The sequence below is a fragment of the Quercus lobata genome, chromosome 2 (genome assembly GCF_001633185.2).
Source record: "Quercus lobata isolate SW786 chromosome 2, ValleyOak3.0 Primary Assembly, whole genome shotgun sequence".
Classification (NCBI taxonomy): domain Eukaryota; kingdom Viridiplantae; phylum Streptophyta; class Magnoliopsida; order Fagales; family Fagaceae; genus Quercus; species Quercus lobata.
Window position 1 is genome coordinate 29,114,133 of NC_044905.1, and position 27,725 is coordinate 29,141,857.

Below are 27,725 nucleotides of genomic sequence, written 5' to 3' on the forward strand. Positions count from 1 at the left end.
TGTTTCATTGATAACACATGTAATCGACATATTATGACATTAATGATCTTTCTATGCTCTTTTGACTATGCATCTCATTTCTAGGCTTGGAATAGAACCTAAAGGTCTTAGTAATGAACATAAAGAACTTGAGAATAATTAATAAAGAATTATAAAGAGTGATATAAATGGAGCCACTCAATAGTTTTTATGTATGTACAGACGATATTAGAGAAGTATAATTTAATTGTGAAGACACGTAGTCAAGTAGACTACTTCTTTTTTTCTTTTTTTTTAATACAATATAGAAATTCTACTCTAACCTAATCTAAGTGTATATGTGTGTAAAGTTCCCTCCTAGACTTGAACCCCGGTCCTTACCTCCACACCCCATAAGCACTTATATTTGTGGAATGACTATCGTGCCAAAGTTGCGCGGTGGTCATGGTCAAGTAGACTTAATTATATGATATTTGCCTTGTAATTTAAAGTTATGATTATCTCTTACCTTCCTCTATAAATATTGTTGGTGCAAACACAATAATAATGGATATAACACAAAGAAAAATTGAATAATATTTCTAAATATTATTTATTTGAAGAGAAAAATTACACAACACTATTTGGATCTAGGTTCTATTTCAAAATTTTCTTGATTTTGTTAATGAGAAGTAGAAGAACTAGGTTGTGACCAAATATTTTCTTCACCTCCACTATTTTTCAATTTATAAGGAATTTTTTTTTTCATGAAAAATTGTATCATCAGATTCAAAAATTATTTTGTTTTCAAGATCAAAAAATGTATAGGCTATACCATTAATTGCATAGCCAAGAAAATCACAAGTAGCAACTCTTATAGTAAGCCTTACATAAGCAAGACAACTCCATACTGTCAAATATCCCAAATTTGGCTTATGTCCTTTCTACATCTCAAAGGGTGTGGTATGTGACTTTTTATGTGGCACCCTATTCAAAACATGACATGTAGTTAAAACAACTTCACCCCAAAAATGTAAAAGTACACTAAATTCAATTAACATGACATTTTTTAACTCAATTAAAGTTCTATTTTTTCTTTTAGCCACACGCCATTAGAAGCAAGTGAATATGGTGCAATAGTTTCATGGATAATTCCCAAAGATTGAACAAATTGGTTGAATGCACTTGATTCATACTCACAGCCTCTATCACTTCTTATTCTTTTTATTTTTCTACTGAATTGATTTTCAACTTCTTTTAAAAAATCTTGAAATTTTTCAAAAGTATCACTTTTATTTTTCAACAAATAGACAATTGTATATTTTGAAAAATCATCAATAAAAGTGATAATATATCTATTTTCTCCATGAGTTAAAATTTCCTCAAATTCACATAGATCAGAGTGAATTAACTCAAGCAATTCGGTATTTCTAACAACACTTTTATAGGGCCTTTTTTAATCTTAGCTTGAATACAAGTTTCACATTTTTCAAAATCTTTTGATAGCCCTGGAATTAGGGGTGTCCACAGATCGGTCAGACTCGGGTTGAAGGTCAACCCATGACTCGACCCAATCACATCGAGTGTTGGAGTATGTCACCCACTGTCGATCGACAATCATCGGGTCTCCGACTACTGTTTGCCTTTGGGTTTATAGAGGAATTCGGTCAGGCTAGCGGTTGGCTTTAGATCTACAACCAAAAAAAAAACAAACCCAAACACAGTACAATGCACAACATCAAATCGCACCATAACCACCACTATAGCCACCTCACCATACTCATATTACCCATGGCCAATTGCTGCACTCACAGTACCAGAAAATCGTAGAAGTGATAAGCTAGAGTAAGTGACAATAGAAAGGGATAAGACTGATGAGTTGTGTTTTATTTCAAAGAGAATGATGATAAAGGAACTCACACTTGCAAATGAGAAGAATTTCGTTTTTAGCTTTTGATGTCAAAGAGAAATCCCAAGAGTCAGAGCTTTAGATCAGAGGTAATGTTTGATAAGGATAAAATATAAGTTTAAAAAATTATGAGACAAGTTTGCATAGAAAAAGGGAATGGAATAGATAAGGCTTCAATACGTGTCAGCCATGCAAAGAGCTAGAATTTTAAAAGCCAATCAAGTAGAGACACCTGTTAAACATGTAGAAAAAGTTATTTAACTCACAAGCCTTGGTTGATTCAATTATAGGTTGCAAATATACAAATCTGACATCCGAACCAAATATCATCGAATTTAAATGTCTATACTCGTATCCAATTGAAACTTATTCGGAGGCGACCCATATTTGACCAGGTTGAATTGGTTCGGCTGGTTTTGGTCAAGTCTAGATTGGTTTGGACACACCTACTTGGAATTAATCTTAAACTACTCATGATTCCCACATATCTACTATTTATATGACAAAAACTAGCATGCAAAAAATTAATAGAAGAAAGCATATAAACTGAACAGGTAGATGCTTTATTATTCTCAACATTTGATTTAAACATTTCATCACAAGCATAACACTTACCCACAAATAAACCCTTTTTAGTGATTACATAATTATCAAATTCCATAGTCTGCTTGAAGCTAGCCTTGTTAAACAAAAAACTTGACATCAAATTCTTCCTCATGGACGAAGTGTAAAGCACATCTTTCAATGTTAGCACACGTCCAAATTTGAATTTCAAATCAACCTCACCACTCCCAAGAACCTTGGTTTTGCTAGAGTCAGCAAGCATAATTTTTTTTCCTTTTTCAAAGAGTGTACAACTTGAATCAATCTTTGTCATAGCAGACATGCCTATTAGCACTAGAATCTGGCCACCACCCTTCAACATATTGCACCATATTAATGTCTATAATTATAGCCATTAAAAGTTCTTCGATTACTTTAGCCTGCGAAACAGATTTATGTTTTCGAAATTTGCAAAATCAAACAATATGTTTACTCTTGCCACAGACAAAACAAGATCTATTAAATTGATCTTGTGAAAGGGGTCATTGGTTCTTCTTATTATTTTTATTCAGGTTTCTCCTTCCTTGAGGTCTATTATTATTTTTGAAAACTCTCTTTTTAGGCTTCAATTGACCATTTCTAGGAAAATGATTTTTGGGCATATTATTATTGGCAAAAATAAGGTTTACCTTTGTGATGGAATTGCCATTACTCTCTTGTGTAATGAGTGCATCTTGTCCTCTAGCCCCCTCCTCCACACAGATGCGTGTAATCAAAGTCTCCAAGAATGCCTCCTTTTGTTTGTGCCGCAAAGTCTTTTGGAACTCCCTCCAAGATTGTGTTAGTTAATCAACTATGTCAGCTACCACCAAATTATCTCCAATCTTTATGCTTTCAGATCTCAATTCTACCACAATTATCTAGAAGTCTTGTGCTTGATCCACCAATGATTTTTCATCCACCATTTGGTAATGGAAAAATCTACTAGTAGCATACTTCTTTGAACTGGCCTCCTCGGTATCGTACTTGCTTTGTAAAGCTTAATTTCTAAATTTTCTTGGCAAAATTATAACTTGTATCATAACAGTCATAGAAATGATCAGTAAGACAATTCAAAAGATAAGAGCGACAATTGTATTCATCTTTTGTGTACTTATCTATTTTTGCTTGATGGAGACGAAGTTCTTCCTTACTCATCTTATTGGTGCAAACCTTGGAAGGATTCTTTTTAGTGAGGATGTATGCAACTTTGAGAAGACTCAAGTAGAAGATGACATTTCCTTTCTACCTCTTGAAGTGGGCACCCTTAAAGTGAAAGGGCTTGTTGAGATCTCCAACAATATCATTTGGTTTCTTTTGTGTAAATTCCATGTGTTTGAATCTCCTTAAAATTGTTGGTGCAAACACAATAATAATGAAAATAACACAAAGAGAAACTAAATAATACTTCTGAATATTATTGATTTGAAGAGAAAAATTACACAACACTATTTGGATTAAGGCGCTACATTCACTCTTTTTAAGGAGATTCAAACCCTTGATTGGCTAATCTTTACAACTGGTGCAAACCTTCTCTGACTTATCTCCTCTAGGATATAATAACCCAACAAATGTCATATGGCTAAAACAGCATCTGCTCAAAGTGTTCAAGCCCAAAACTCCATCAGAAATAACACCCTTCCTTACCAAGAACCTCTCTATTTTTTAGTGTATAAAAATGCTTGTAATTGCTGAATTTTTTGGTGTATATTGGAAATTAGTCTAAATAAGTCTATTTATAGGCTTAATGGGTCTCACGAAATTATACCCAAATTAGCTTGATTAATTAGGTCCATAATTATGATGATGTGGGTGTTACAAGATTAATTGTTGGATATAAATCTGGTAGGCTGGAATTACACAATTAATAGATGAGATAAGGAGTTTCTTAAGAATGTAAAGGCCTAAACGACTAGTCCATCATTAAGGAGTTTTTGGCACCTCCTCCCTTCATCTCTTTCTTGTGCACGTATTTAGCCTAATATCTGAATCAATACATATTAGCTCATTATTCACCACAATTAAAAAGAATAAAATAGTTTCTCTCCTTTTCAATATGAGATTAAATATTTTCATTAACTCCTTATCGTCCTTATTATCTCCCACATCTTTACATTTATATTGTCATATAAATTCATTTTAATAAAATAATATTAAAATGCTCCAATAAATACTTTTACATAACAATTCATTGAACTTTGAAAAGAACTGTGGTAGAAAGCATCTGGTACCCAGTGCCTTAATGAACCCGAAATTTTGTAAATTGAACTGTCATTTTAATAAGTATACTATGGATTATAAATACAATTTATATGGTAAATTCTAAGAAAGTTTTTAATCTTAAGAATTTATTTGGAATTTCTACTTCTTATAACCTTTGATTTGTGCCTGTTTTCCATGTGGGTTAACTCATATGAAATATGAAACCAAAACTTATAAGATTCAGCTTTGAAGAGTGTGAAAATATTTATTTTCATGTGCTGGTTGAAGCTAAGTCCTTGTTTTAAGTTTTAAGTATAACCCTAAATGACTATAAGAAATTGTATTGCAATGACTGAGTTCTATGCTACCTTATGGCTGCCCAGCCCTAAAGTTGCTTAATTAAGAATGACTTGTTAATACAATGCTATTTGGTTATTTAGAAAATGTCATTTCAGAACAATTCATTTACCTTGCATTTGATAGACAATCTGTAAAACCTAATGAATTCTTAAACCCTTGCATTTGAATTGAATGTGTTTCCTTCATTATATGATTGGAACATAAACAAGAATATAATGATTTTTCCTTGGTTATGTGAATCATGTTGTTTGATATATGTATCTTGTGTTCTAGGAACCTATTGAGATGGGATTAGGGTTTACATGATTTTTGAGAGTTAGGTTTTAAGATGTATCTATAAGTCAATGCTTAAGTTAGAATTAATAGTAACAAGTTTTAATAATTGGTTTAGGTGTTACTAGCACTCAAGTCTAAGCACCTTTGACTTTAGGTTCTCAGTTCCTCTGCTTTTAGGTAAGAGATAAGTGATATGGGCATTTGATAAGTCATGAGGTTATTTTAAAAAAATTAGTATGGATTAAAAGGTTTTGAATAGAGATATTACATAAAGTCATGTTCTAGACACAAATATGTTTGTGATGCTTACAAAATATAAAGTATATGATTGAAGCATATTGATATTATTACTTATTTCACAAACATGAGATTCAAAGAAAATAATGAAAATGCAATAATTATGAAATGTTATGTAAAAGTATGAATTTCAATATGATGTATAAGTATGAAATATTTTCGGGTTATGTCCTCTAGTATGATTTGAACTTGGCCAGTAGGGGTTAAATTACTGGATTTTCATGAAAAATGTTATGTGATTAGCCATTGAAAGTGATGATGACTCTGTTGTACCCGCTCTTGTTGAGAACGGTCAACTTGTGGAGGATGCCAACCGACCCCTATGGTTGATGATCTATGTTATGATATGATCTCAGGAATCCCTAGCATTGAGGAAAATGCTGGATGCTTGGCACAATGTGCTGGAAGCCTCCCAAATTTGTACATACTTATCAGACATGGACTAACCAATATATATATATATATATATATATATTATTTATGAACATCTATGTTATTTTATGATCATGAGAGAATGATTTTGTTGAAATGCATTATGAGCATAATGAAAAGTTAAAAACTCTCATGAAAAGAAGTTGCTTCTAATGAAAAGAAAAGTTGTTTTTTAAAGTTCTATTGTGCTTTAAAGATAAAGTTTATGATGAAAGGTTTTAGTGTTCTTTAAAGATAAAGTTTTAGATAAAATGTTTTGGTTTACATGCACTCTTATTAAATTCTTGTGTAACTTACCCTTACTGAGCTGTGTAGCTTACTCCTTCCACTCTTTCAGTAAATGGACTTTATTATGGAGCAAAAGGAGCCTTAGTTGAGTTTTGGAAAAAGCTAGTTTTAGTTTTAAAAGTTTAGCTCCCTATTTTGGCAGTTTGATGTTTAGCTTTCTAATGTTGTGTATTTTAGGATCTTCTTATAAGAGCTGTATATTTTAATGTAATTAGAAATGTATTATGTGAAAGTAAGAAATTTGAATAACTAGTAGATTATGTTATCCCTTGAGTACAATGTAGATGCTCTAAATATCAAGTGAAATATTATATCAAGAAAGTAAAGAAATAAGAATGAAAATAAAAAAGGAAATCTTTTGTTTAAAAGTTTAGTTGGTTCTTGTTAATATCAAGTTCAAACTTAATATTAGCATGTCGACCATGGTCACAAATCCAGTATCGGATTTGGGTCATGACAATGATTCCCAGCAAATAAAAGAAATGTTCCATATAATCATCCTAATTTAATGGTTTTAGGAATTAATTTTCAAATGAACTTGTCTGAGGTACATTGGTAGAGAAAGGAGTGTGTAAGAAAAGTGTACAGCCAGGCAACCATGGTTTCTATTTTTGATATGTGAGGTAAAGTTGACCTACACTGCCAAACTCGACTAAACTTTAACATGTTTTGGTTTTGACCATATCAGGGGTTATCTATACTATTATTTAAGGGGTTTCTCTTGTTTGGATTTCTCATTTTTTAGTTCAAAAATGCATCTATACCCTTATCTTTAAGTAGAGACAAAATTAAAGGACAATCCGATAAAAATGCAACTCTAACTCCCACTAAAATATTGTCTAAAAAATAGGACCACTTTCCTGTTAATTTTCAAATTGCTTTATCCACTTATAAATTAGATTTACAAAATAAAAATTATATATATAATAAAAACACAGAGTTTTTTTTTTTCCCCAAAAAAAAGAAGGTTTATTATACGCGCGAAGCACGTGTGATGAGGCTAGTCCTATTACAATTTGGCTTCAACAATTGAATTTAGCATCTCAATCACCCAACCAATCATTAAGTTATTAATTCTGAATTGTAGGACAAACAAAACAAATTAATCTCATTTAAGATGTCTATTGTAAAATTTTATACTTGAAGATCAATATTACAAACGATCTATATCTATATTATTGTAAAGTATTAAAGTGAAAGATCAATAAATGATCCAAGCTATATTTTAATTGCACTTTTATTTTATCAAATACACCAGATGTAGATCTATTTCAAAAGGATATTTAAAACTACTTCCAACTTGTTTGAAACTAATCCAAATTTCATTTTTGAATTTATTTTTAATCTAGTTATAAAATTCGATGTATATTTATATCATATTTATAGCGGGGGTGAGTTTGAGCACTCCTTCTACTGGACAAATGGTCTCAAGCCTAACTGGCCCAATACAATAAATTTTTAGAGAATGGGTTTAAGAACTAGGTCTTAGTCTGAACCACAATCACTAGACACGGTTAGATGCGGGCTGAGCAATAAGGAAATGGATTAAAGTGTGGGGCTCTGTCCTCGGGCATTTCGTCCGAGGAACTTAGTATTCTTCTTCTTCTACTTTCGGTACTAGGTTACGGCGGTTTTCAAGACCATGCAGATTGACACCGCTTTCTTCCTTTTCTCTCTTCCTACTCTTTTTGCGCAATCTCCCCATCTTGGAGGGTCTCTCACATTATATACTTCTTTCCAGTCGATCTTGACCCTCCACTTGTTTATCGTGCAGGTCATCACTCGAGTGCTCATCCCATCAGCCACTTTCCCAAAACCCTCTGTGAGTTGCGACAACCAAGGCCGCACTGTTTAGGGGTCCTTTCCTCATTAATGCGGCCAGAACGCTAGTTGGGTGCATTCAGTGTGAAGGTGACAGCTTCTTCTTGAATTGCTCTCATACCATACCTCCGTGTGTGTCCTTCTGTACTCGTCTTTTCTTCTGGGGGCGCTTTGGGAAGATGCCTTTGACGGCGTGCCATCCTTTCCTTCTAGGGTTTGGAGTGCCGAGGACAAGATCGTCCTCGGCATCGTCTCTAGGACGTTTGGGCTTTCTTCATACATCCTCGGGCATTTTTTCCTCCTCGGCGCGGGCCTTGGGCCTAGTACAAAGTGGGCCGGGGTTGCTAAGTTCCTTGGCCCCACAATATTCTAATAAAATTGGCTTGTTCTTTTGCATATATTTTCATAATGACTTGATTTCCATAACTTATTTAAAATATATATAAATATTAAAAAATTCATTGCATCTCAATAATAAAAATCACAATAAGAAACAATAACTAACTATATAGATAAGTCAATAAAATATCTTATTCTTCTTTTAGTAAAATAAAATAATCAAGGATGAAGATTTTGCATACTCTAACAAATGTTATCCTTGCAATTTACAAACTTTTTGCCCATAATTAACAAAAAAATTCCAAAAGAAATATCGAAAATATTAAACTTAGGTATGAACATTTGATGCCTTATTCATTCTTAAATGCACCTAAATGGATGCCATAGGATCATCCTTACTTGCAAATATTATGATCAAAACCCTTATCCTATTTTGTTAGACTCTGTCGTAACAACAAGAAATTTAACACTAATACACTTTTTTTTTTTAAAAAAAAACCATTTTTTTTAAAGACAACATTGGTGTTTTTCATTAGTGAGAGAAAGATGGATAATTATTTCTAGTTGAGTTTTTTTTTATAAAACTATCCTCTTTATATTTCTAATAGGAGGAAATAAAACAGTGAAATATAATGGTTGAATAAATCAAAATTCAATAGAGTGAGAGGGAGATTTTGATTATCAAAATAATCAAAGGGTAGGGCTTATACTAAACTAGTGGTACTCTTCAACCATTGGTTCATGCCTTATATGGCATGAAGAGGAAAGAGATCTTTCCAATGTGGGACAACAAAAATTCATGCCAAGGCAAGGCAAGGCAATCAAGCCAAAGCCAAAGCCAAAGGCAAAAAATTCTTGAGCGCCTACAACTAATATAATTAAAAATATAAGGTTTTTTTTTTTTTTTTTAGATAAGAGAGAAGATTTAGGGTATGTTTGGTGACAATTTTTTTCCCTTATTTTCTGTTTACAAAAATAATTTTCTATTTTTGAGACTAAAAAACTTGTTTGGCAACTAAAAATGAACAAAAAATAAAAACTGTTCTCAAAACTCAATTTGTGAAGGAAAAAGAATACATGCAAAAGGTTTTTTTCAGTTTCAAATTTTTAAAAGTCAATAAAAATACTCATTTAATTTAATGGATCTGTCTCATTTAATGAGTTAACATTAGAATTCAAATCCTAGTAATAACTTATTTTAGTATTTTCTATTTTTTTTTCAAAAAACTATTTTTTAATTTTCAACTAATCAAACATGTTTTTGATTTCAAAAATACAAAAAAATTATTTTTTCTTCATATTTCCAAAAATAAAATTTTAAAAATAAAAAAATAAAAACTATAACCAAACATAGTCTTAGTTTTTCACAACTCCTTTACTCCATTATACTAAAAAGAAAAAAAGAAAAAGGCCTTTACAATCCTATAAGGCCTTAGTTTTAGGCCCACGCATTTGGAACCACAAAGTTGTGGACCTTCTCACGAAACCCAAAACAAAAACTTAGAAACTGTTGTCTTCTCAAATTCTCTCTTCTCTTCCCCTCTCTCTTCTGTCTGATCTCCCTTTTGTTAAACCCTTCTTCTCTTCAATCAAATTTTCTTTCTTTCTTGTTCCTTTGGTTTAGGCTTTAAAGTTAGGCATCTATGGAGACCCACTCAGAGGGTAACAACCAAGACAGCGTAGGTCGAATGAAGAATCTCCAATCTCGAATGGAGTCCCAACACAACACCCATCTCGACCTCCTCGCTTCTCTCCAGACCCAAGTCCCAAACATCGTTTCCTCCCTCGATCTCTCTCTCAAAGTCGTCTCCCTTTTCAACAACAGACCTTTCACTCCCACACCTTGTCTCCCAAACCCCAACCCCATCAAACCCACAAAGCCCACCAAATTGCCCACCAATGCTCAAAACGCAGCGACTGCGTTAAACCCTGTTGGGAAATCTGAGAGTGAGAGGTTTAGTCCTGGTTCTGATGAGAGTGGGAGTCCGTCAGCTTTAGTGAGGTCTATGGTGGCTGTTTGTTTGTTGGGGAGAGTACCCTTTACGCCTATAGACTCGTCCACGGTGTTGAGGAAGTTGGAGAATGACCAGAATGCGACCGCGGCTGAGAAAGCTGCGTTGAGAGAGTTGGGTGGTGATTCTGGGGCTATATCGGCTGTAGAGATGGCGTTGAGTTCAATGGCTAAGGATATTGATGGGTTTGAGTTAGGGGATTTCGAAGTGAGTGGAAAATCTAGAGTCATGGTTTTGTCAATTGGTAAGCTTATGAGAGAATTGCCTGAGAGTAAGCAGTTTCAGGAAAATATGAGTTTGAGTGATGGGAATGTGAATAATGGTGGAGGAGTGTTCGGAGGGCATGTGCAAAGGGGGGCAATGCAAGATATGTGGATGGGGCCGGGTGGGCCGTCGCATTTGGGTGGTATGCAGCCAGGTGGGATAATGGGGTCAAGGGGTCCTAGAGGTATGGGGATGATGGGGATGGGTAGAGGGGTTGGTGTGCATCCAATGCATAGGCCGAGTACACCATTGCCGATTGGTGGTGGTGGGGTGAATACTGCAATGCTGCAGAAGCCTAGGACTGAAGAGGATGACATGAAGGATCTTGAGGCTTTGTTGAAGAAGAAGTCTTTTATGGAGTTGCAGAAATCAAAGACTGGTGAGGAGCTTTTGGACCTCATTCACCGCCCCACTGCTAGGGAAACTGCTGTAGCTGAAAAGGTGTTTGTGGAACTTTTAGAGTCTTCTGTTATGATTGTGTGTGTTTTGATGTATGCTTCTGTTTAGAAGACTGTTGATGGAGATTAAGAATCCATGTTTCTGAAAGTTTGAATAGTCAATTATGTTATGGTCTCGTAAGTTGGACATTAGAAGTGCTTTAGCTGTAAACTTTCTTCTGTGCCAATCTTAGGATTTTAATGATATTTGCATCTTAGGAATGCCTGAAAAATGTTTTTTTTTTTTTTTTTTTTTTTTTTTTTTTTTTTTAGTTTAAAGTACTATTCCTTGCATAAATCATTGTGTGTTAATGTTCGTTTTAAAATTTTGTTTTCAGTTTAAAACCATAGGTGGTCCAAACCTGAAGGAGTACTGTACATCCCTAACAAAAGAGGATTGCCGGCGTCAAACTGGTTCCTTTATGGCGTGTGAGAAGGTTAGTAAGTGGACTTTTAGTAGCATAGAACATGTTGGATATGATCCTGTATTTGTGTTTCGATAATTTTGTAATTATCATTTTACCTGTGCTTATTGCTTAACAAACACACACACACATGCATATATAGGACAGGCATTTGGTCAAAGCTTCAGGTTGTGCACAAGGGTCTTTGGACAAACTAATACTGTGCTTTAAATATATCTGCATGCTAGCATGACTTAAAGCAAGATCATACTGGGTAAAATCTAAGAAAATACTTTAGTTGGATAGTTCATTCTTTGTGAGAAGAAAAGAAAATGTCTAGATCAGCATAATACTCAAATCAACACAAAAAACCTCAATCAACTTCTCTTTTAAAAATCTGGATCTCACCCTAAGTGTAGCACAAGTCAAAGTACAGTGTAGGTAATTGGATTTCATTGTAGGAATAGGAATCAATTATAGTCAGGTGACAAATTGACGTTAGTTCATTCTTTTGACATTAGGATGTTAACCTAATGCTTTTAGTGGATGAACACTAACATTATCTTTCAATTGGTTGTTGCTGAAAAACATACTTATTACATGAGAATAGAGCACGTATTCTGATGATATGAAATATTAGAATATAGGAGGGAGACATTGGGATTTGGCTTTTCTTTGGTTTTTTAAACCCATGCTGGTATATATTATCCTGGTTAGTTGTTAAATGTTGTGCTGGACAAACATACAGTTTTGCTGCATGATGTGCTCTCCCATATGGCTGAAGGTCTCTTCAGCTATGAGCTGTGTGATTTAATAATACCAACAAGTTAATTAATTGTAGAAAATAAAGGTCATACCCAATTCACAAAGTTCCCCCTTTTGTGGAGTTTGGGAGAGGTCATGGTAGGTAGCCTTACCTCCCATTTATTGGAGAGGTTGATTCCCAGACTCAAACCTGTGACTTGTCGCTTTTGGTGGAAGGCACTTGCCATCGCACCAAGGCTTGACCTCTTAATTAATTGCAGAAACAGGTGTTAGTTCATTAGGTGGTGCCAACACACTGGTGATGGGCAATAGGCTGGCCTTTTTTTTCTTTTAAAAATGCAGTTTGATATACAATCTCATTAGATAAGGTTTCCATGTCCAAAAAAAGAGATCTCATTTGAAAATTTAGTTGTATACACTATTATTATTTGTCTGAAATCATTTGACTTTGTTTTGAACAATTTCATCTTCCAGATATTACATTGATCTTAATATTGATATTTTCCTTCTTTGTATTGAAAAATTCTACTCTTTCCAGGTTCATTTTCGGCGAATCATTGCCCCACATACTGACATCAATTTAGGGGACTGCTCTTTTCTAGATACTTGTCGTCACATGAAGGTAAAATTTTGTCCTTTGAAACTACGTTATAATTGGGTTTCATTTTTTTCTTTTCCTTTTACATTAAGTAATATACTTTTGACCACATGGACAGACATGCAAATATGTTCATTACGAGATAGACCAAATGCCAGATGTGCTTCCTCCTCCCAAACCACTAAAGCGTGCTGAATATTGTTCAGAAGTTGAACTTGGTGAACCACAATGGATTAATTGTGATATCCGTTCATTTAGAATGGACATTTTAGGGCAATTTGGAGTTATAATGGCAGATCCACCATGGGACATTCATATGGAATTGCCTTATGGAACGATGGCTGATGATGAAATGCGCACTCTGAATGTTCCTGCATTGCAGACTGATGGACTAATTTTTCTATGGGTCACTGGACGTGCAATGGAACTTGGACGTGAATGGTATGCACTTAATTTTTGTCTATGTGCCAACTATTATATTTGTCTCTCGCTGATGGATGGGTCACTGTTGTGTCTTAGAAGCAAGCATGCTACATGTGATTATTCCCTAGTCTGGGCTCTCAATCTTATTACTGTCCTTTTGCAGTTTAGAACTTTGGGGGTACAAGCGTGTCGAGGAGATCATTTGGGTGAAGACTAATCAACTTCAGCGAATAATTAGAACAGGAAGGACAGGCCACTGGCTAAATCACAGTAAGGAGCATTGCCTTGTTGGAATAAAGGGAAATCCAGAAGTAAATAGGAATATTGATACTGATGTCATTGTTGCTGAGGTTCGAGAGACAAGCCGTAAGCCAGATGAGGTTAGTGGAACCATATCTAATAATTTTTATACATTATCGCACTCGCTGGTACCTTTGATGGAATGCCCTTATGAACGTTAGTGCTTGCTATAATTGGGTTACAACATGCTTATTGCAACAATTTTTCACCATGCTATATATGCTCTCTTTATTTAGTTTTTTTTTTTTTTTAAATAATAAATATTATATGTTTGGGTTTACAAGATACAAACTTGAGTTAATAAAAGTGCACTTCTGCAGATGTACCCCATGCTGGAGAGGATAAGTCCTAGGACAAGAAAGCTGGAATTGTTTGCCCGCATGCACAACACTCATGCAGGGTATGCTTTCTTGTCCCATATTTGTGCTTCCTATCGTATTTTTCGTTACTTCACAGCATTCTTATTTATCACCAACTTAGTGGTTTTTATGATAAATTAATGAGATGGAGATGCTTGAAGATTTTCTATAGACTTGATGACCATCTTGATCTATTATGCCCTTGGGGGTTCCTGAGGCTAAATTTCTTTGAATAAATGGAAGTCTCGTGGCACTGGGATCCTGGGTTATTAGTATTTCTTAACCATAAAGGCCTCCTTTTATTTTGCTCTTAGTTGGCCATGGGACTTGGTGATTTTGAAATATAGCCTTTTGCAGTTTTGTGGTCATGTTGCTAACATCTTGCATCTGGGTATATTGGTTTTATTTCACTTCATATCTTGAACATGGTTTCTGGATTGCTTCTGATCTTTCTTTTATCAGATGGATGTCACTTGGTAATCAATTGCGTGGAGTACGTTTAGTTGATGAAGGTCTGCGAGCAAGGTTCAAGGCTGCTTACCCTGAAGAGGAGGTGCAGCCCGTTTCCCCTCCCAGAGCTTCTGCTATGGAAGTAGACTCTGGTCCTGCCGCTCAAATGAGGAATCCCTTTGCAACAGCTGACTCGAAGTCCACATCTGCCCATTTCACAGAATCTGCAGTTCAATAAACACCTAGGCAGTATGGACACTTCATTTAGGATGTTGTACCCATGTTGTATCCGTATCATACCTATATCATGCAGGTGTCATACCAGTCATTTTATGTTATAATATTTCAAAAATTACTCATGTCACCATATCGTACCCGTGTCCATGTCCGTGCTTCTTAGATAAACACTCTATCTATGCTACTTCGGAAGAGAAACTAACAGTGGAATGACCATTGATGTTGGCATGGTGAGCTGAGGAATCAACAGTTCCATCATAACTCAATCAAACAGCATTTAATTGCCACATGCATGGTTAGCTCTTAGAGATCTAGAGGAATTCACCTTTTAATGTTAAATTTTTCATGCACGTTCCTTGCTTTTTTGGTAGAAAGCACAAGAAACCCTTCCTGATTTACTCAGGTCTTTTTTATATCAGGCTACGTGTAAATTGTATTGATAAGAGCATGTAAAATTAACATTTATTCTGGGCATTGAGAAAGTATCTCATAGCTTTCAATTTCTTGTTACCAATTGACTTTTGATTTTATTTTATTTATTCCATTTTGCTGCCATTAAGTTTATATCCATAACTATTAGTATATTTATGTTATGTTTGGTTGGATATTATTATTATTTTAAATTTAGTATTTCTAAATTGGCATGTGTTTTGTTTTCCATTTTTCAATTGATGCATGGTAACATTTCTTGGGAAGATTTTATGAGAATGACTTTTATTTATTTGAATTTAAGTAAATATAATATGTGTAATTTTTTAAAATAAAAAATGAGGGAAAATATAAATGATTTAATGATCGAAGGATGTGGATGAATTTAAATGTTGAATAAAATAAGACGAGAAGAAAAATAGTAAAAATGAAATGTATAGCAATTAACACCAATTATTTTAATTATGCTATGTAATATAATAATATTATATTCTTATATATTATATATTATATTTATAATGCAATAGGATAACATGTAACAATCAAAGAGAATGAAAAAGATAACAACTTAAAACACGAAATAGAATTCCAAAGAATACGAAAATTCGTTAACCTAAATTATAGATGCGGAAAAAAAAATCCACCAAAAACATATTGTGGGGCCAGAGAACCTGGCGACCCCGGCTCACTTTGTGCTGGGCCCAAGGCCCACGTCGAAGAGAAGTGTCTGAGGACATACGATGAAAATCCAAATGGCCTAAAGATGTTGCCGAGGACGATTTTGTCCTCGGCATTCCAGACTCCAGTAGGAAAGAGCAGCACGCCATCAAAGGCAGCCTCCCAGAGCGTTCCCCGAAGAAAGGACGAGTACAGTAGGACGCACACGGGGGTATGGTGTAGGTGTAGTTTAAGGAAAAGCTGTCAACTCCGCATTAATGATGAAAGGACCCTTGAACAGTGTGGCCTTGGTTGCCGCAATTCACAGAGGGTTTGGGAAGGTGGCCAATGGGACGAGCATTTGAGTAATGGCCTGCACAATCAACAGATGGAGGGTTAAGATCGACTGGAAAGAAATATATAATGGGAGAGACCCTCCAAGAATGGGGGATTGCAAAAAAGGGGCAGGAAGAAAGAAAAAGGAGAAAACTGCAACAGTCTGCATGGTCTTGAAAACGACGGTAACCTAGTACTGAAAGTGGAAGAAGCAAAATACCAAGCTCCTCGGACGAAACACCCGGGACAACATTTTATGCTCGAACCCATTTTCTCATTGGTCCGTACACACCTAGCCATGTCTAGTGATTATGGTTTAGACTAACACCTAGTTCTTAAGCTCATTGTCTAAAAATTCATTATATTGGGCTAGTTGGGCTTGAGACTTTTCCTCCAACAGAAGGAGCGCTCAAACCCACACCCTACAATTGGCGCCGTCTGTGGGAAGAACTTGTGTGTTACTAAGGACAACGATCCGGCATGGTAGGATCAGGCCCTCATCAAGCAAGCCCCCATCAGCTCGAATCAGCCAGATCCCAACAATAGGGCAACTACCCTAACCCCGAGCGCGACCGAAATGAAGAGAATGGAAAGTTTCGAGGGGGAAACGTAAATACCACCCAAACCAATAGGAGCCACTCTCGCGCGGGCAGCCACGTGCTTCAGAGACGAAATAACGACCGAGCCCCACAACAGGAGGAAGTTAGGAGCCATATGTCTCAAAGACAGAACGATAGGCAATCCATGCGGCAAGAGATAGACGATTTGAAAAGAAAGCTGCACCATGCACAGTAAAGACAATCTTGTTCCAGACTCGACGAGCCCTTCGACGATGAAAGTGATGACGACTATAGATGAAGATCAAGGACTCCCCAAGTGAGACCTTCTCCCATGAAGAAGAACACCACCGGAGGCATAGGCGCAGAAGCCCATCTCCCAGGGGCTTGGGAAACGACGCCATGAGCAAGGCATTGGATCAACTTTCCAAGTCGCCTTTCACGCATCACATAGAAAGGGCCATACTTCCTCGATGGTTCCAGCAGCCAACCTTCGCCATTTACAACGGTAGAACAGACCCGGTGGAGCATGTGAGCTAGTTCAACCAAAGGATGGCTGTCCATTCTAGGAATGAGGTGCTGATGTGCAAGGTTTTCCCGTCTAGCTTGGAACCAGTGGCGATGAGGTGGTTTAATGGTCTGAAGACGAACTCCATCGACTCGTATAGGCAGCTGACCCAAGCTTTTGGCTCCCGCTTCGTTACGAACCGCAGAGCCCCTCGACCTTTGAGCACTTTGTTTTTGTTATCCATGTATGACGGAGAAACCTTAAAGGCCTACTCGGACAGATATTGGGAGACATAGAATGAAATGAAAGACAACTTTGACGACGTCACCATTATCACTTTAAAAAATAGTCTCCTAGCCGATCACGGCCTGCGGAAGTCTCTAACTGGCAAGCCTACCACCAGTATGCGTCAACTAATGGATCAGATTGACAAGTACAAGCGAGTGGAGGAAGACCAGTTACAGGGAAGAGGAAAAGAGAAGGTTATTCTTCAGGAGAGGAGGGATTTCAGGTCGGACCGGTATAGTAGCAACCGCCCGATGAGGGACTTTGTAGGGCGACCTGGAACAGCTAATGCACAGTCTGTCAACGTCGCATTTCGAGAACCAATAGATCGGGTTTTGGAGAAAATCAAGAACGAGCTGTACTTTAGGTGGCCGAATAAGATGGCGGGAGAACCCTCGAAGCGCGATCAGAACCTTTATTGCCAATACCACCAAGACCATGGCCGCATTACGGAGAATTGCAAGAACCTCTGGAACCACCTGGACCAGCTAGTCCGGGAAGGAAGGCTGAAGCACCTTCTGCATCATTCCAGTGGTCATCAAGGCCCTCAAGAGGCCAGGAGGGATGCTGCCCTGAGGCCACCCACAGGAACGATCAACGTCATCGTGGCCGCGCCAGGGAGAACAGGCACGTGCCCTGCACGAGTGTTATCGATGGCTCAACTGTCTGCCGAGGAGTCCCAACCAGGGCCGAAAAGGGCCAGAATGAGCTTTCATCCCGTTTTGAGTTTTTCAGAGGAAGATAAGATCGGGACCATCCAGCCTTACGATGACGCGCTGCTAATCACCCTCCGAATCGGGGACTACGATGTGAAAAGAGTGATGGTGGATGGCGGCAGTGCGGCTGAGGTTATGTACCCCGACCTATACAAGGGGCTGGGGTTAAAATCAGAAGATTTGACGCCCTACAACTCCCCTCTGATGAGCTTCGATGGAAAGCTTGTCATTCCGATAAGCATGATTAGATTGCCCATCCAGACCAGCTTAGAAATAGTGGAAGTGAATTTCATCGTGGTGAACACCTACTCTCCCTATACAACCATTGTCGGTAGGCCCTAGCTCCATACCTTAGGAGCTGTTGCATCCTTGTTACACCAGAAGGTGAAATTCCCATCAGGAGACCAAGTCCTTGAAATCTGTGGTTGCCAACCCATGGTGAGGCAATGCATGGTAGCGGCCGTCTCACATCGGCTCAACGCGAAGTCCTCAGCCTCCGCTGAGGAGAATTTATAGCAACTAAAGACCTCAATTTTGCCCCCTGACACAACTACTGGGGAGGCGAAATGCGAAGACCTGGAAGAGGTGGTTATTGATGACGACCCGGAGAAGTTCTTCCGAGTAGGGGCCCAGCTGCCCCTCTAGGAGAAGGAGGAGTTGATTGAGTTCCTTAAAAGGAATATTGACGTATTTGCATGGGATGCCTGCGACGCCCTCGGGATTGACCCAGCCTTCATCTGCCATTATCTCAATGTCAACCCGGCCATCATTCTCAAGAAGCAACCACCTCGTCGCCCATCAAAAGAGCATGCCGATGCGATTAGAGACGAAGTGGCAAAGCTTAAGCGCGCAGGGGTATCAAAGAAGTCTTTTACCCCGAATGGCTGGCCAACACAATGGTGGTCAAAAAGAAAAGTGGGAAATGGCGGGTTTGCGTGGACTTCACAGACCTAAATAAAGCGTGCCCTAAGGACCCATTCCCAATGCCTCAAATAGACCAGTTAGTGGATGCGACAGCAAGCCATCCTCAGATGAGCTTCTTAGACGCCTTTCAAGGCTATCACCAAATACCACTGGCGTTGGGGGATCAGGAGAAAACGGCCTTCGTGACACCAATCGGAAATTACCACTACAAGGTAATGCCATTTGACCTGAAGAATGCGGGATCCACTTATCAAAGGATGATGACAAGAATGTTCGAACCACAGCTGAGCAAGAACATCGAAATCTACGTCGATGACATGGTGGTGAAGAGTAGAGTGGTGTCCGAGCATTTAAGGGACCTCAGCGGCACCTTTGGCGTCTTGAGGAAACATAAGCTGCGCCTAAATGCTTCCAAGTGCTCCTTTGGCGTGGGGTCAGGAAAGTTTTTGGGCTACATGGTTACCCATAGGGGAATCGAGGTCAACCCTGACCAGATCAAGGCCATCAACGACCTGAAACCGCCACAAAATGCAAAGGAGGTCCAAAAGCTTACCGGGATGATCGCAACCCTCAATCGATTCATTTCCAGGTCGGCGGATAGATGTAGGCCATTCTATCTCTTGATCAACAAGTGGAAGGGGTTTAACTGGTCCGAGGACTGTGTGGTGGCCTTCCAGCAACTCAAGGACTACCTATCCTGACCACCTATCATGTCCAATCCCGAGGCCAATGAAGTTCTGTATGCATACATTGTTATAGCCCTCCATACCTAAGCTTGGTGCTAATACGGGACGACAATGACGTCCAAAAGCTGGTCTATTACGTGACTAAGTCGCTACATGAAGCCGAGATCAGATACCTACCCCTGGAGAAAGCCATACTAGTTGTGGTCCACGCCACGCGAAAACTTCCCCATTATTTCCAAGCCCACACAGTTGTTGTTCTAACCCAACTACCCTTGAAGTCTGTGCTGCGAACTGCTGACTACACTGGAAGGATTGCCATATGAAGCACAATTCTGGGAGCTTTTGACATCAAATACATGCCTCAGACCTCTATCAAGGGCCAAGTCCTGGCTCACTTAGTAGCCGAATTTGCTGAACCCCCAGTAGAAATAATGGCAGAGGAGCAGAACATGGATGGAAAATCGGTTAAAGTGATCTCTGCACCAGGACCCCCATGCTGGAAGGTGTACATTGATGGCGCAGCAAATCAAAGAGGATCTGGAGTGGGGCTAGTTCTAATATCTCCCGAGGAAACCATCATAGAGAAGTCCCTGAGACTTGGGTTCTCAGCAACGAACAACGAAGCTGAGTATGAGGCCCTGCTACAAGGAATTGCCATGGTACAGAAAATGGGAGGAAAGGCGGTGGAGATGTTCTCGGACTCGAGGTTGGTAGTAGGCCAGGTAAAGGGAGAATTAGAGGCCAGAGATGCAAGCATGCAAGAGTACTTAAGCCGGGTCAAACGCTTACAGCTGGGCTTCGACTTTTTCAACTTGTCGCATGTCCCCAGAAGTGGAAACACTCATGCAGATTTGCTGGCCACGCTTGCCACCTCCTCGGCAGGGGATTTGCCTCGAATTATTCTCGTCGAGCACCTGGACAGAGCGAATGAAGTAGTCAAAGGCGTGGTCCATGTTCATGAGGTCAGAGTGGGCCCTAGCTGGATAGACTATATTGTGAAGTTCCTCAAAGATGACATCTTGCTCAAGGAAAAGTCGAAGGCAGAGAAAATACGAAGAAAAACTCCTCGGTTCTGGTTGTCCGAGAACCACAAATTGTACAAACGCTCATATTCCGGACCATACTTACTGTGCATTCACCCTGAGGCATCAGAACTGTTGCTTGAAGAGTTACACGAAAGGATCTGCAGGAGTCATATAGGAGGAAGATCTCTGTCACACCGAGCCATTAACTAGGGATACTGGTGGCCGGGGATGCAGAAGGAAGCCCTGGAGTATGTTAAAAAGTGTGACCAATGCCAAAGGTTCGCTCCGAATATTCATCAACCTAGCGGGGCCCTCAATCCTCTGTCTAGTCCGTGGCCGTTCGCCCAGTAGGGCCTGGATATTGTAGGACCCTTCCCAAAGGTAGCAGGAAATAAGAGATACCTACTGGTCAGCACAGATTACTTCACCAAGTGGGTCGAAGCCGAGCCTCTGGCCAACATCAGAGACGTGGATGCTAAGAAATTCATCTGGAGAAACATTGTCACACGATTCGGAGTCCCTCGCACCCTCATCTCAGACAATGGACTCCAGTTTGACAGCAAGGCCTTCAGAAGATACTGCTGCGAGTTGGGGATCATTAACAGGTACTCAACTCCAGCCTATCCTCAAGGAAACGAGTAAGCTGAGGTTGTCAACAAGGTCATAGTCAATGGACTTAAGAAGAGACTGGATGACGCCAAAGGAAGATGGGTGGAAGAGCTGTCGTACGTCCTATGGACCTATCGGACTACACCACGGCGGTCGACAGGGGAGACACCTTTTTCCATGACCTATGGGGCCGAGGCCATTATCCCTCTAGAGGCAAACTTCCCAACGCTGAGGACGAGTTCATTCACCTCGGATAGTAACGACGAACTATTGGAGAGGAGCCTAGACCTGATCGACGAACGAAGAGAAAAGGCAATGATCCAATTAGCCTATTACCATCAGAAGTTCAAACAGGGATATGATGCCAACGTGAAGCTTAGACCGCTAGCACTAGGGGACTTAGTGCTGAGGAAAGTTGTGGGTGCTGCCAAAAACCCATCATGGGGAAAGCATGGACCCAACTGGGAAAGGCCATACCGGATTACTTCAGTCGCGGGGATAGGAGCGTACTACCTAGAAGACTTAGATGAAAAATTTGTACCCCGTCCATGGAATGTAAATAACCTGAGCAGGTATTACTATTAATAAAAGTGCTTGTCTAGTTCAGATTTTAAGTCCATCTTGATTACACGTCTCGCATTTTGGCAATAATCTAAGTGCTAGACAGAACCAAGGTCTTGCATGGTCCTCAGACTCAAGCCTATGGGGAAACTAGTCACTCCAAGAAAATCTAAGTGTTAGACAGAACCAAGGCCTTGTATGGTCCTCAGACTTAAGCCTATGGAGAAACTAGTCACTCCGAGGTCTTGCATGGTCCTCGGACTCACTGCTTCGAAATTTGTAAAAGCTGTGGATATGACCTAATAACACGCTTGGCACCTCAGATCATACACTTAGCCCCCTAAAAATATGGGTAGACGCAAACTAAGCATCCCCTTGATGCCGGTAAGGTAGTAATCAGGGATTTAACTTCAAATATGTTATGTGCACAACCATTCACACCCGTTAGGATAATTAATTCATAAGCCACGAGATTTACAGTAATAGTAACATCGGTAAGGGCAATAAACACACGATTCAAAAGAGAAAAGAAGAAAGGAATTTCATACACATAGTCGAGAATTCAGTTACAAACGAATCCCAAGATTCTTAAAACAGAAGCAAATTAACTAAAAACTAAACTAAAAAGAAAACCAATATAAAGGTTGGCTGGAATCTCTACTTCTTCGACTTTATTTTGGTCCTTTCCTTAGGAAGCTGGACAAGATTGGCCTCGGGACCCTGGGAAACATCCCCTTCCTTGGGAAGCTGAGCAAGATTGGCCTCAGGGCCTTGAGTGACATCAGCAGGGGAAATGGACTAAAGGGGCTGAACCAAGAGAGGTGGCTCCTCGACATGAGAGTCTTGAACGCCGACTATAGATCCGGCAGCCTCTTAGGGCGCTTCGAGGTTGAAGCTTCCACTTGTATCAGTCACCTTAAGAAGCTCGCTCCCCTCGGCTGGCTCGTTAGTGGTGGACACGGTTAGAGCAGCCTCAGGCTGAGCAACCTCAGTCTCTTCTAGAGCTCTTACCATCTCGGGATTCGTCTCGCGGATGGCCGGAGGATAGTATATCTTCTCCGCCTTCCACAGATCGGAGGAAGCCTCCACCCCAGCTTGTTTGAGGGCTTCATTCCAAACCTGGGAGCAGTAAAGCTGACACACCCCAAGGATTTGAGCCTTGAGGATAGCCTGGGTGTCAGTCACCCCCGAGTCATAGGCCTCCTCCTCGGCTTTGTCCCTGGAGGTCTCGGCCTCCATCCTAGCAAATTTAACCTTCGTCTTAGCCCTTAGAGCTTCGTCTCTAGCCCATTCCGCAACGTTTTTGGCCTCATCCGCCTCAACTAGCCTCTTCTTGAGATCAACAATCTACTCCTTAGCAATCCCCAGCTGATCTTCAGCTTCAAGTAGGCGCTTTGTCTGGGTCTCGGCCTGCTTTTGGGCACCAGATAGGCCTGCTTCAGCGCTGTCCCTCTGCCTTGTCATCTCCTTCAGATCCTCCTTGGCCTTAGTGAGGTCAGCCTCGGAGTTCTTAAGGGTACGAGCAGCGTCCAGGCGCTTATTACGTTCAGTCTCCAAGGACCTGCTCTGCTCCTTAGCCTCATCCTCCAGCCTATAAGTGGCCTAGACGGCCTGCCAATCGGAACAAACACACTATGAATGGGAAATTAAGGAGCAAAAATCGGCGAAGTCACAAGTATCAGAAGCCTTACCATGGTCAAGTACCTATTCACGCTGAGGAAGACCTCCTGCCTTCTCGTATTTTTCAGCTCTTTCATGTCAGTGGCAAGGAGCAGGGTCCTCTCTAACGCGTCGGCCACGTAAGCGCCCTCACCGCCTCGAAAGTCCCTTAGGGAGGCATTTTCCATTAATAGCTCCCCGTGGAGCATTGAGGCAGGAAGCCAAGCCTCGGGCGCAGATTGAGCATCGATCTCCTTACCTTGGCCTTGAGGCCCAATCTTTAGCTGCTTTTGAGCTCGTGGGGCTTCGCCCTTCTCTTGAGGCTTGTGAGACTTCCCCTCATACATCGGCTCTTTACCCTTAGAACTCCTCTTCCTTTTTGAGTCGGTGAGCTCAGGCCAAGGAGGTAAAGTCGATTGGGGGAAAGTAGGGTGTTTAGGCCGAGGAGATGGTGTTCGCGAACGAGCAGGGAAAGACTTGGTTTGAACAGGTTGAGGCTATGGCGGAAGAGGGGGAGGTTTGGATTGCGACTTTCCTGGTGCCTCCTTCCCCAGCTAGCCCTCAATTAGGTCGAACAGGCTTGTCTGGGGTTTCCTTTTAAGACCCATCTCCGCCTGAGAGGATGTCCCTGCTAGCAAGAAATCTACCTCGGAAAGGTCGGGGTCACCCAAGTCACCAACAGGATCCACGGACGAACTAGCCTGGTCAAATGCACCAAATCCTTCTTCGAGCAAGCCTGAATCACTCTCAGCTTCCGCCATTTGGTGGGATGAAGAAGAGCCAGCCAACGGGATGCCCTCCAGAACAGGAGACCCCTCGGGAATCAGAAACCCGTGCTTAACTACAGTGATTCTCTGAAGTCAGGGATCGTTAGCTCTGATCACGTACTTCGGATCAGCGAATGACCTATGCATAGGATCGTACCCCAAGATCTTGTGAGCGGCCCTGACTTGGTTGTCCGCCTCGTTTACAAAAACCGTTGCCCTGAGAATAGTTTCCAAATCTTCCTTGTTGATCAGATGGAAGTGCCGCTGAAAGGCGTGCGGATCTGCAAAAAGAAGGCATGTTCATATCAGTAACCAAACCGTGCAAGACGTAATGGCAAAAAAAAAAAAAAGGGGGTCATCCCTCTCCCACTCTAGATACCCCACCTAGCTCCCCCTCCACCGTGGGGCAAGGAAGGCCATCGTGCCACTCTCCAGACACGATGAGAAAGTCCTTGTTTAACCCTTTGTTGGACTCGAGGAGGCACTGAATAAGCCGAACCTTATCATCCCTCGTCTTCAAATAGTAAGACTTGCCTTTCAAGAGTTGGAGGTTATAGCACCAGTTTACGTCATAATGGGTTAACCTTAGCCCCATTTTCTCATTTAAGGCATCCACACAACCCAAGATCCTAAACACGTTAGCAGCACACTGGGTGGGGGCTAATCGGAAGTGCCTAAGATAATCCCTTATCACTGGCCCCATGGGAATTCTCACGCCCCCCTCTATAAAGGCAAGTATAGGGATCACCACTTCACCCGTTTTTCTCCTAAAGTGCCACTCCCTTTCCTCACATTACCTCAAACCCACATTGGGGGGTATCCTATAATCGGCGATAAATTTTTCCATCGCTTCTTCGGTCTCAACTAACTTTTTTAATTTACCCATCTTTAGAAACTGCCAAAGAGACTCAGGGGATGACGAAAGAAGGAGAGGAGCAAGAGAAAGATAAACTTAGAAGAGGGAAAGCACGAGTTGAAGAGCGAAGAAAACTTACAGAAATGGGGAAAAGCTCCTCGGACAAGCTTTTTATGCTGGAAAGAAACTTGAATTTGGCTGGAAGTTTGACTGAACTCAGAACATATGCGCAAGAACTCTTAAGTACAAAGGTAAAGAGAATGGTCCGTTCAAATGGGAATTTATACCTCCCATTAAAAATAACTGTGCGGGTTTTCCCGCCCATAAAGGTGAGGAAATCTCAACCGTCAAAATCACCATCGCACCATTGAACGTGGGGAGCACGGAGCCGCCAACATTCATTGAAGACATGCTTCATATACCAAGGCGCCAGGAACGTGTCTCGGGCATACGAAAAGACTCTAGCATTAATGAAGGACAGGACTTGACAAGCCATGACAGAAGCCTGATGTTACCAAAACCCTCCTCTCCATCCGAGGATCTGGACAGCAAGATTTTGAGGGGTTATTGTGGGGCCAGAGAACTTGGCGACTCCGGCCCACTTTGTGCTGGGCCCAAGGCCCGCGTCAAGGAGAAGTGTCCGAGGACATACAATGAAAATCCAAATGGCCTAGAGATGTTGCCGAGGACGATTCTGTCCTCGACATTCCAGACTCCAGTAGGAAAGAGCAGTACGCCATCAAAGGCAGCCTCCCAGAGTGTTCCCCGAAGAAAAGACGAGTACAGTAGGACGTACACGGGGGTATGGTGTAGGAGCAGTTCAAGGAAAAACTGTCACCTCCGCATTTAATGCGCCCAACTAACGTCCTGGCCGCATTAATGATGAAAGGACCCTTGAACAGTGTGGCCTTGGTTGCCGCAACTCACAGAGAGTTTGGGAAGGTGGCTGATGGGACGAGCACTTGAGTAATGGCCTGCATAATCAACAAATGGAGGGTCAATATTGACTGGAAAGAAATATATAATGGGAGAGACCCCCCAAGAATGGGGGATCGCAAAAAAGGGGCAGGAAGAGAGAAAAAGGAGAAAACTGCAACAGTCTACATGGTCTTGAAAACGACAGTAACCTAGTACTGAAAGTGGAAGAAGTAGAATACCAAGCTCCTCGGACGAAACACCCGGGGACAACATTTCATGCTCAAACCCATTTTCTTATTAGTCCGTACGCACCTAGCCATGTCTAATGATTGTGGTTCAGACTAACACCTAATTCTTAAGCTCACTCTCTAAAAATTCATTGTTTTAGGCTAGTTGGGCCTGAGACCTTTCCTCCAACAGAAGGAGCGCTCAAACCCACACCCTACACACACACACACACACACACACACACACACACACACATATATATATATATAGAGAGAGAGAGAGAGAGAGAGAGAGAGAGAGAGAGAGCATTTTTGTATGGGAAAATAGATAATTATGCATAGAATGGGAAAGGAAATGACAAATTTATAATAAGAAAATGAGAATAAGAAGAACTAAAATAAAGGAAGATAAAGGGATAGAGGAATAGAAATATTAAGGTGAAAGTAGTAAAGAAATGAAAAAGTAAAAGGAATGAGAAAGGTTGGAGAAAATGTAACAATAAATTGACAATTTAATAATAAGAAGAATAGTTAAAAATAAGATAAATATTATATGTTGATTGTAATTTAATAGTTTTTAATTCAATTTAAATGTTAAAAAAAATTATAGGAAAAATTGAAAAGAAAAAGGATAATAACATGGCTGCTGATGTAGTTCAATTGGAGCGTAATAATAATAAATGTTACGCTTCAACTTTTGGATATATATAAATATAGATGTGAACAGTAACATAAATCATTTGCAATCTATTTCTATTGGAAAAAGTTTGACCAAACATGTTTAGAACATTGTATATTAATCCCCCAATCAGAAAATGGCATATTTATGTTGCGCGTATTAAGACAAGTGTGATATTCCTTTTAAGGGTTAAAGCATGTTGCTTCGAACATATTTGAAGCCAAACTTTGTCCATTTCTATATTATTACCAATCTATATCATAGAAATTATTTTGTATATTTAGTGAACTATATCCACTCGCAAGTCGCAACATATGGTGAATTTTGTGCAGCCCACCAACAATAGAATTCACTCATATGTGAAAGACTTTTTTTTGGGGGGTAGAATGCAAAAGACAAATTAATATATGAAAAGTGATACGTTCACAACATTTTTATTAGGAGATTACATCATATGCATTGTGACAATTGGGAGCTTCACATGTTTTGGGCCATTGCATCATAGTCAGCACTTTGATGGGGTAATTACAATTTCACCGTTACAAACCAGCCCAGCCCACCCCTCCTTTTTTTTTTTTTCTCTTTCCTCCACTTTTTTTGGTCAAAATCTTCA

General features: G+C 39.9%; 2 protein-coding genes across 2 annotated transcripts; both read left to right on the forward strand.

Annotated features, from left to right (window-relative positions):
- The first annotated feature begins 9,975 nt into the window (after nt 1-9,975).
- LOC115975222 (N6-adenosine-methyltransferase MT-A70-like) lies at nt 9,976-15,246 on the forward strand. The gene is made up of 7 exons (XM_031095926.1): nt 9,976-11,181; nt 11,516-11,614; nt 12,885-12,968; nt 13,063-13,385; nt 13,531-13,747; nt 13,988-14,067; nt 14,489-15,246. The coding sequence occupies exons 1-7, from the start codon at nt 10,108-10,110 to the stop codon at nt 14,712-14,714; spliced, it is 2,103 nt and encodes a 700-aa protein (XP_030951786.1). The 5' UTR covers nt 9,976-10,107; the 3' UTR covers nt 14,715-15,246.
- A 2,493-nt stretch (nt 15,247-17,739) lies between these two features.
- LOC115962625 lies at nt 17,740-18,543 on the forward strand. Its single transcript, XM_031081512.1, has one exon. It carries the CDS (start codon nt 17,740-17,742, stop codon nt 18,541-18,543), a length of 804 nt encoding a protein of 267 aa, XP_030937372.1.
- The last annotated feature ends 9,182 nt before the right edge of the window (nt 18,544-27,725 follow it).